The following is a 9,931-nucleotide window of genomic DNA, read 5'->3' on the forward strand; positions in this document are numbered from 1 at the left end:
ATCTTTATTGTGACTGAGCCTGGGTCTGTCCGAGGTTTCTCCCTAAAAGGGAGAATTTTCTCTTCGCACGTCACACTAAATGCTTGCTCTTGGGGAATTACTAGAATTGTTGGGTCCTTGTATGTTATAGATTGTGGTCTAGACCTACACTATCTGTAAAGTGTCTTGAGATAACTCTTGTTATGATTTGATACTATAAATAAAATGTAATTGAATTGAATAGTCTAATGTTGTTTTAGGAACCCTAGAATTGAGTTGATCTATTATATGGTAATTAGAGTTAGCAGCAAGCTTTTTACTATCATGATCTGTGTTAGTAGTAAACTGGATTAACATGTTTAATTATATCACTATTGTTTTCAACTCATTTGAAATATCAATAGATGTTTTTGGTTTGCACCAAAGACACAAACAAACTATTTGGGTGCAAATATTTTTGACAAAACCGAACATGCTGAATGCCATCATTCCATGTATTTTCTTTTTTTATTCGTTGTCTGTTGGTGGAAACTTGCTGTTGATCCTCTCAATGAAGGCTGACTGGGCTTCCCTTAATACCAACTGCATATCCACCAGGTGTAGCTTGAGAAAAAAAGATAGATTCATATTTTAATCCACAATAATGCATTTTAAAAGTGCTTTGTTGTCCATGATTATTTTACAGCGTTTATAAGTGGCACACCACTTATAAACGCTGCAAAAGTAGCCAGAGTAAAAATGTTATACCGGTGGAATTGGATACTTTGTCGGTGTTGGTGCTTCATTCCTCCAAAAGTCAGACAGGGTCCCACATTTTGGTACTCCATCCACCCAAAAGCCTTCATAAAGTTGGCCTTTGTCAGAATAGTAGAACTTTCCATTTCCGTTCTTCATGCCATCTTGCCAGGCGCCTTCATACCAATTTCCATTTGCTTGGACACAAGTTGGAAAGTCAAATTTTAAAATCCACCATCTTGTCCCACTAAACTATTATCTATTTTAGATTTTGTTTTTTGTTATGTGTGTATAGCAAAGTGCTCTTACCAAATCGGATGATGCCTTGTCCGTGATTCTTATCCTTCAGCCACTCTCCCTCGTAGATATCTCCACTCTCATAGTACATCCTTCCCCAGCCACTTCGATGGTCCTCACTCCACTCCCCCTCATAAACGGCTGAGTTATTGTAGAAGTACATTCCATACTCCTAAAGAGATTTAAAACAATGCAAAATATATCACAGAGTGTACATACATTTTTTACAGTGTGTGTGACATGTATAAAAGTATATCAAATACATACATGCTTCTTTCCATTTTTCCATCCACCACAGTACTTCCTTGCATACTCCTTTGTTTCTGGAAGCAGCACACTGTAGGTACCATATCCATCACGTTTTCCAAATTTCCACTCTCCATTATAAATGGAACCAGACTTCTTCCAAACCTGAGTTCCCTTTCCTTGAAAAAAAGTAAACATTTTAGCTATAGTACTGTAGCCAAAGTACGTTATGCTTCATAAACAGGCGTTCACAAATTTCTCTGTATAGTTTAGTGGAAGCTCAGATATAAAGTATCTCACCATGCTTTTTGTTGTCCTGCCACTCTCCAGTGTACTCATTTCCATTGACCGAGAAAACTGTGTGCCTTAGTCCACATTTCTGGGACTTAAGAACCAGCAATGTTGACAATGGCTGATTTTTTTTAGGTGTTTTAAAATATGGCATGGCCAGGCGTAGCTTGATGAAAACCCTATAACATAAATAGCATGTTACACCCATGGATGTATTGGTTACACCCATGAAGCTGTACAGGTTAGACTATTAACAATGGAGGAAAGGAGAACAACTCTACATTGTCCTTCTTTCAATGCAGGAGGTCACATTTATAGACACTGTCAGGTAAAAGAGCGCATGCGTGCACATATATACAAAGTTTTACTAAATACAAAATAGTTTAGCAACATCACATATCATTAGTGCATGTCTAACGCATGTCACTTATTTATTTATTCATGTATTTATTTTATAAAAGAAAGAGATAGAAAAAGAAACAAGAAAATAGGGTGCTAACTAAATGCACATTACTTAGATTTAGGATATTCAAGTTAGGTTTGTTTAAATTAGTACGTAAATTACCAGGTCATTTAGCGATTCGATGCGTTAGTTAGCTAATTATGTTAGTTAAGTTTAACTAACACCTACGTTATACAGTTAATTTAGCTAGCTAGCTAAGTTAACACCGGCAAAATTAAAATGTCAAACACTCATTCAAAGAGAAGAAACGTTACTTACCTTAGGGATGTGTCCAAGCGGATGACTTACTTAAACTCAATCCGCTTGTAAACTCAGGCTATGTAGCTAAGTAACGTTACCGAATAAATTAAGAAAACATGTTAGACAGGTGATCGAGCTAGCAGTAAACTTTACTAGCCGGTGTCTGTAACCGACACAGTCGAGCATTCGCTGTATCCTAGCAACAGCACTGTGTACTGTAGTTGGTGTAGTGTTAATTAAATTGAAAGTAAATTTAAAGTTATAGTCAAATGTGTCGAGGAGGCCCAACTAATGCCTACATCGTTTTTATTCTTTTGTTATTATTATTTTTAAATGTTATTATAGTGTCTTCAAGTTCCAACAGTGTCGTTTGTCGATGTGCGCATGCTCTCTGCAGCCCAGTTAAAGTGGACAGCCAGACAAGAGAGAGAGAGTGTGTGTGAGAGAGAGAGAAGATACTCTAGCTATATACTCGGGTAAAGCTTGTGAAGTCGTCTTTGCTACATCAGCCACTCTACCATAATGTCCAAACCAAAGTTTCAGACGGAGTGGGAGGAAATTGACGAGGAATATCAACAATTACAGGTGACAGACAACATTAAAACGAGTAACGTACATTATGTATGGTACGTTGCTGGCTGTAGCGTGTCGTGGATGGCACTGACAGCCGATAACATTACTCTCGTGGCTACGTTAGTTGGATGGCTCTTTCCTATTCGTCATTCATTCTCAGCTCAGCCGTGGCCGCGGCTTTGAGCCAATAACTTTGCTGTTGGTAGCGATATCTAAGGGATGGAATGTGTTTTACTGGATGATCAATAGCTTTGACTTAGCTATCGTTAGCAGCCGGCTTGCTGCTAGTGTGAAAGGCGGCTAATGAGCAGCTATGACGTTAGTAACTTAGCTAGCTAGCTAACCACAGTAGTATTGTACGATTTATTAATGTTAAATGATGGCTACCAAAGTTACTCAGACGTCGTAAAGGCAACTTAACGCTGTTGCTTTGCTTGAGTAAATCATGTGGTCATTGAATGCATCATCATTCATCATTACCACGCTAGCTCACGTTCGCTGGCTAACGTGAAACATTCTAAGAAGTCCGTAATAGGAAAGAATACAATACAGCTCACTTTGAGGTATTCTATAGCATAATGTGGTCTGTGGTTAAGAGGTACAAACACCCCTCTCCTCATGTCGGTAACGTTATCAGACGTGGACCTATGATGCCATCAAAATGTAAAATCTGGAGCTGCTCCGTAGGGAAACATGATGAAGGTGACTGTCAGAGTGATCGGGGGTTTTCTTAAATGAAGGTTACATGTTCTGGCGAATAACAAATAATTTTCACCTGCACATAAACCGTCTCCCATCCATAGTCCGTTGCTTCCTTTCAGATTGTATATTTGTACATCTGTGCACCGAGTCCTAGGGTCTGTGGGTTTAAAGAGGCTGCGTGTTTAACACTGTTGATTGGCCTGGGGTAACCCTTTAGAATACATCCCTTTATTTGGCTATGTGTGTATGTTAACAGCATTGGTATCTGAAAACTAGAATGTGATACATAGAAACATCAAGTTGTAGTGTGATTAGCTGTCAAGTTTGCTTTTCCTCTCTGAAAGGTCAGGATCTCTTGCTCTTATTACATTTCTCAGTGTCCAGTTTTGTAGCAAGTATTATGATACAGTACATTTGAACAGCACTCCCCAAAACACATTTTCAAGCAGGCCTACAATGACAAAACACCTTTGTTTGGGCCACTTCTCTCATTTCTATGATGAAATGAAACTTTGATTGTGGAAGTCTTTAACAAAGATTAAACTCTATGGTCTTGGGTTCTTGAAAGTTCCACATTACGTGATCCCATAGATACTACATTTGTAAAAAAAAATGTCCTGTCGTGGATGTGCAGGGAGGGGGGTGTTCATCAGAATATACATTTTTGTCCTTACACATTTTCTCCACTCACTTTGTGCGTTTGTCTGATAACTAGGAAACTCACAAAATATACAGACAGAAACTTGAGGAGCTCACCACTCTTCAGACAACATGCAGCAGCGCCATCAGTAAACAGAGAAAATGCCTGAAAGACCTAAGGCGCAGCTTGACCAAGTAAGTATTCTCCGATCAGGATGGCAAACTAGCTTATACTACAGTCGGTACACTTGTTTATCATTTTGTTTGTGGCTCATCAGCCTGTTTTAAAGACAATTTATTTTGGAGGGGAAATTGATTCCCTGGTTTTGAGGAAGTCTTAAAAAAGTGGTCTTTCCATTGATGGTGCTTTTGTTTGTGGACATTACCTCATTTTGTCTTCTCCCCACAGGTGTTCACAAACATGTGACAAGAAAGAATTGGAACTAATAAAAGACATCAAAACACAAATTAAAGATAAAGAAAATGTGTTCTTTGATATGGAAGCGTATTTGCCAAAGAAAAACGGGTCAGTAATTTTTCATGTCGACAATTTACTCATTACAAACAATGAGTTTGAATTATTTTCATTGTTTATGAGGTTTCTTGTGTGTTTTTCAGGTTGTACCTAAATTTGGTCCTGGGCAATGTGAACGTAACGCTTCTTAGCAACCAGGCCAAGTAGGTGAAGTTGTCAGCCTTAAGGACAACGTGAAAAGTATGGTTTGGTATCTGGAGTTGTGTATGTTTCATCTTTTTTTATTTATTTTGTTTTTACCTCCATTAATTCCTATAGATTTGCCTACAAAGATGAATATGAGAAGTTCAAGCTTTACATGACCATAATCCTGATGTTTGGAGCAATAACCTGCCTATTCTTTCTCAACTGTCGGTGAGATCACTTTTTCCCCTTCAATCATTATTGTCGTTGACTTATTAAAATTCATAGAGTCGCTCATTATTTTATTTTCTGTATTTTGTTCAGAGTCACTGATGAAATCTTCAACTTTCTGCTGGTGTGGTACTACTGCACATTGACCATAAGGGAAAGCATCCTCATGAGCAATGGCTCCAGGTGTGTTGTGATGTTACTGCTATTTGTTGAAACTGTAAACTAAAACCACAAGAGCAATTGTTCTATGATAGGAGTAGTATTTTGAATTTCTGGGGTATACCATTGTAACTCTCTTCCTATTCTCTTCTAATACTTTTTAGGATCAAAGGTTGGTGGGTGTCTCACCATTATGTATCCACCTTCCTGTCAGGAGTGATGCTCACCTGGTGAGTTTTTGTCTTTGGTTTCTTTAGTGTTGCATTGTTTCAGCCATCATAATTTCAACTTTTGTACAAACACGTAAGGGCTATAGTTGCTTGGTTTAGTTTTAACCTTGTGTCTTTTCACAGGCCAGAGGGGCCCATGTATCAGATGTTCAGAAGCCAGTTCCTCGCTTTCTCCATCTACCAGAGTAAGACTTTAATCTGTTCACTGGACTTGGAACAAAATGTGTGTTTGTTACATTGCTGTGTATGTACAGTATGGTGTTTTTAAGATGTCATAATGTTGTTTGGGTCATAACCAGAAACATTTTTGTTGATTTCAGATTAGGGTTTGAGGTAATTTCATCAAATCTGCATCCAGTTTTGAATCTGCTCCATTGAATCTATTTGGGTTGTCTGTTTGGTGGGACCATTTCTCTGTATTTTCTCGCCATTGTGCTAGGCCTACCCAAACATGAGTTGGTTCATCCTCCATAAAGCAGCAGTAACTTCTTCCTTTGGTTGTTAGGTAGTGTACGGTAGTTAAAACAGGGAACATGTAGTCCCTCCTTTTGTTGGGAGTACCTTGTAGCAAACATTGCATATCACATGTTTTTTTGTTGACTTTGGTCTAGTGTAGCCACACTTTGGGACATTTAAAGGCACTCTGCCATGTGCTGCCAGTCAGTATGACCTCATCAGTTGTAGACACCAGCTGTGGGAGATAAAGGAGAATTGTTGATACAGATGCATTTTTGTTTTCTGATAACATACTGTATTTGCTATTTAGCCAAATTAATACCTGAGTGTAGGGCTGCAAATTATTATTTTTTTCCAATTAAACTGAGTTATTTTCTTGATTAATTAATAAATAGTTTGTCTATAAAATGTCAGAAAATAGTGAAACATGTCTGTTATAACTTCCAAGTCCTCAAAGTGTCTGACTAACCGTCCAAAAGCCAAAGATATTCAGTTTACAGTGACTGAAACAATTATTCGATTATCAAAACGTTGCTGAAGAACTTTCTGTCGATCATCTACTAAGTGTCTGACTGATTGTTTAAGTTCTACCTGAATGATTTGTATGTTGCTCTTTGCTAATATGAAAAAGAGGCAATAAGAGAATTAACTCTTAGTGTTAGGTTTTTCATCTGTATTGTTATGCCAACCTCAAAACCGATGACAGAACCCAAATCTAAATCAAATATCTAATAACATATAGGCCTACTGTTCATGCTAGAATTCAAAACTCCACTTTAGACTGTGCTCTTGCTTCAAATGCTGTCAATCCGTCACCCTACGGTATGATAGTAGACCAAGGCGAGAGCAGGTCAAGGATCACCTGCAGCACCACGTGTGTTACACAACCATGAAATGTTGAAACCAACATGCAGTTGCTGGACATCTCGGTGTGATTAAATACAGTTCAAACATGTTTAGAGGAAGCGGACCCAACCTTCCTCATACTAATGGCTGACACTGAATTGATTTTAATTTCAGTAGACCTAATTAGACATAAGAATCTTGATGTATGAAGATCTTATTAAGGACATGAAAGGCTCAAGTAAACTTTTTAGCATGAGTCGTACTATACTGTCGATCAGAGAGGTTGGGTGGAGATACTTCACCGCGAGCCTGCTGGTAATGGTTGCCTTTATAATACAACAGTTCTTCTATGAACATTTCTTCTCAGAATACAGAAGTGAAGTCTTTTCACACACACTGGTGGTTACAGGCATTGCGTAGTATATCGCATGTAGACTCATGATGTGATAACTAATGTTGGGGCTCTCTGGTTGGGGTTTTGGGTCATGAGTCAAATGTTTAAACAGACAGATGTTCATTTGACAAAAAAGCTTCAACTGACAAATGCAGCTTAAACTAAGACGATGTGGCTCTCTTTTTGTTTTAAGGACATAATGACCCAATTTCAGTGTGCAAAAACTTCACATTACAGGCTGCTGCTGTTCTTTTGTTTTAGTTTTATTCCATTTTATGAGTTGATAAGCTAATGCTAGTCCTAAAAAAGTAGTTTTCCTTTCCAGTACTGAGATATGGATCAGATCATGGTAACGTAATTGTTCATCACTTTTCTTTTTCAATCCGTTTGTCATCCAGGCTTTGTTCAGTTCCTGCAGTATTACTACCAGAGTGGCTGCTTATACAGGCTGCGAGCTTTGGGAGAGAGAAATCAGCTGGACCTCACAGTGGGTGAGTTGTAAGCTATTTTTGGCAGTAGTCATTTCAATCGTTTGAACTCTTGAGCCATCTGCAACGCCGTGTCTGAAAGAAATAGGGTAAAGGTGAGAGGAGACAGTTGTTAACATCAATGGCTGCCAAGCAGATGTCGGCGTAATTTGAGTACTTCCGTCAATTTGCTTGTCAAACCATATCTGACTGACTGCAGCGACCATTTGTGTAGTGTTCTGTGTCATGTTGTCCCAAGGTCACTGTTACAGTTTTGTGTCTCCACAGAGGGATTTCAGTCCTGGATGTGGAGAGGCCTAACTTTTCTTTTACCATTCCTCTTTTTTGGCCATGTGAGTCAGAACCTTTCTTTGTCTCTTTTTCTACTTTTGTTTAATATCAAACTACAGCTTTATCGCCTTATTCCAAATATTTTAAAATCAGGAGGACATTGCTCTTGGCAATGTATTTTACACCAGCATTCATTGTTTGATCTGCATTAAGTCCATAAACGGAGATTTATTATTTTTAAGAGCATTTTTTGAGAGACTGCATCAACTGAGGAGAAGGTTGTGGATCAAAGCGTAATTAGCTTGTGCATCGAGTGCATGCGGCAACATCATGAAAGATAATGCCTTCTCTTCCTTTGCAGTTTTGGCAGCTCTACAACTCTGTGACCCTGTTTCGTTTGGGAGGACGTGAGGACTGTAAGGAGTGGCAGGTAAGGTTCATACTGGCCAATCCATTGCTTAAATGGTTAAAAGGAAAAAAGTTTGACAGGTTTCTTTTTTTTAAACTAATTTGTGTTTCTGTATCCAAGCAGTGTACACACAAGCACATTTGAGGCTAGTTTAAAAAAAATAGCATTACATGACTCGTCTTGCAATAAAATCCCTTTTTTTTTTTTCTTCTTTTTTTTCCTTGTTCTTCCAGGTATTTATGCTGGCACTGACATTTCTCATCCTATTCCTGGGAAATTTTCTCACTACCGTAAAAGTCGTCCATCAAAAGGTTCAGAAAAAACAGGAAAAGGTGCAAAAAAATGACTGAGACAAAAAAACTCCTTGGATTCTAACACACGGCCAGTAATTTTAAAGCAACACGCACAATCGCTTGATAGACTGACCTACGCTACAGTCAGGCCGGGAGAAGACAAAGCTGAAACCACTGGTTCTCTCAGGCTTTGATGGCAGCAGTGTCCAGCCAAAGTATCTGGCCAACAGGCTTCTGCTTTCAAATGACTTGTCGTCGATGTTGCTGCACAGTCAGTCTCAACGCAGTGTTGTTCACCTGATAGACGGAACAGTCTGTCGCTATATTCTGTACATAAAAAGTGAGAGGGAAGAATGTGTTTTTATTTGGGTGTTTTTGTGTCAGCGCATGAATCTGTCAGAGAGCCTTTTGTTCAAATCATATGCAACTTAAAAGAGGACAGGTAGCATCGATCAACCGAACAGAATATAGTTTGCCTTTAAAGACCTAACGTCTGTCATGTTCTTGATACTTCTGTGAAGTAGCGCTGGGCCAAATGTCTCTGGCTTGAACAAAATTGGACATGTTCAGCTTGGAACTGCGCTTCATTTCTTGAATTATCTAACTTTTTATGTGTAGTTCTTAACTCCTCTTGTGCTATTTCACTGCTAACCAGTATTTTTTTTTTTTACTAAGACTTTTGGGTCGACAACTTTAAAAAAACATAAACCTGATACTTGACTGTCCTACATTTTAAGATTTGTTTTCTTCCTTTTGGTGTCTTTTTCAGAGTCAGTTGTGGCTCTGTTTTTTGCTGTTTTCCTAGTTCCTCAAAAAAAAAAAGTAAGGACTACAAGGGAAGGCTACACTGTTTCTCCCCTTAGGCAGTGGTCACAAAAGCCATAACTTCTTTTTTTTTTTTATGATCTAATGCTCAAACTTGGTTCGGTCACATGAACACAGACATAACAATTTGTAATGTCCTCAAAGGATTAAAGGGGGTTTTCGTGGGAACTCGGCCCTAACTTTTACACTTTTATGTTCTCGTTAACATAATGCTCACAAGTTGTAATGTTTATCATGTTTCACTTAAGATCTAACTCTTCCTTCAAGCCTATTGAACATTTTATCACAAAGACATGCACAGAGGTGTATCATTACTGTGCTGAAACAACATGCTGGTAGTTCCTCCTTGTTATGTGATGTTGCAGAAATGTATTCTGACCAAATGCTGCTATTAGTATTAGCACTGGTACTGTAAGACTAAGGTCCAGAATGATGATTAAAAATGTGCTGGATTATTGTTTTGTTTTTTTATTCCAATAAACGTACTAAATAAAATATTTGTATGAA

The 9,931-nt window shown here is 38.3% G+C and overlaps 2 protein-coding genes across 2 annotated transcripts; one reads left to right on the plus strand and one right to left on the minus strand.

Moving 5' to 3' along the window:
- Positions 1-482: 482 nt before the first annotated feature.
- morn3 (MORN repeat containing 3) lies at positions 483-2,639 on the minus strand. Its single transcript, XM_028601529.1, has 6 exons — positions 2,270-2,639; positions 1,558-1,727; positions 1,279-1,436; positions 1,024-1,183; positions 727-911; positions 483-582 (listed from the first exon to the last, which is right to left on the minus strand). Exons 2-6 carry the CDS (start codon positions 1,700-1,702, stop codon positions 487-489), a joined length of 744 nt encoding a protein of 247 aa, XP_028457330.1. The 5' UTR covers positions 1,703-1,727; positions 2,270-2,639; the 3' UTR covers positions 483-486.
- Positions 2,573-9,883, plus strand: tmem120b (transmembrane protein 120B). Its single transcript, XM_028601528.1, has 12 exons — positions 2,573-2,836; positions 4,242-4,360; positions 4,575-4,691; positions 4,784-4,843; positions 4,959-5,054; positions 5,148-5,237; positions 5,378-5,443; positions 5,567-5,628; positions 7,538-7,630; positions 7,895-7,959; positions 8,259-8,327; positions 8,540-9,883. Exons 1-12 carry the CDS (start codon positions 2,774-2,776, stop codon positions 8,654-8,656), a joined length of 1,017 nt encoding a protein of 338 aa, XP_028457329.1. The 5' UTR covers positions 2,573-2,773; the 3' UTR covers positions 8,657-9,883.
- The last annotated feature ends 48 nt before the right edge of the window (positions 9,884-9,931 follow it).

The sequence above is a fragment of the Perca flavescens genome, chromosome 16 (genome assembly GCF_004354835.1).
Source record: "Perca flavescens isolate YP-PL-M2 chromosome 16, PFLA_1.0, whole genome shotgun sequence".
Lineage (NCBI taxonomy): Eukaryota > Metazoa > Chordata > Actinopteri > Perciformes > Percidae > Perca > Perca flavescens.

Coding starts and splice junctions, on each gene's coding strand:
- morn3 (XM_028601529.1), bottom strand. CDS start 1,702: ATGCCATATTTTAAAACACCTAAAAAAAATCAGCCATTGTCAACATTG. Junction 912..1,023: donor ACAAGGCATCATCCGATTTG/GTAAGAGCACTT, acceptor CTTGTGTCCAAG/CAAATGGAAATTGGTATGAA. Junction 583..726: donor CAAAGTATCCAATTCCACCG/GTATAACATTTT, acceptor TTTTTTCTCAAG/CTACACCTGGTGGATATGCA.
- tmem120b (XM_028601528.1), top strand. CDS start 2,774: ATGTCCAAACCAAAGTTTCAGACGGAGTGGGAGGAAATTGACGAGGAA. Junction 4,692..4,783: donor TATTTGCCAAAGAAAAACGG/GTCAGTAATTTT, acceptor TGTGTTTTTCAG/GTTGTACCTAAATTTGGTCC. Junction 8,328..8,539: donor AGGACTGTAAGGAGTGGCAG/GTAAGGTTCATA, acceptor TTGTTCTTCCAG/GTATTTATGCTGGCACTGAC.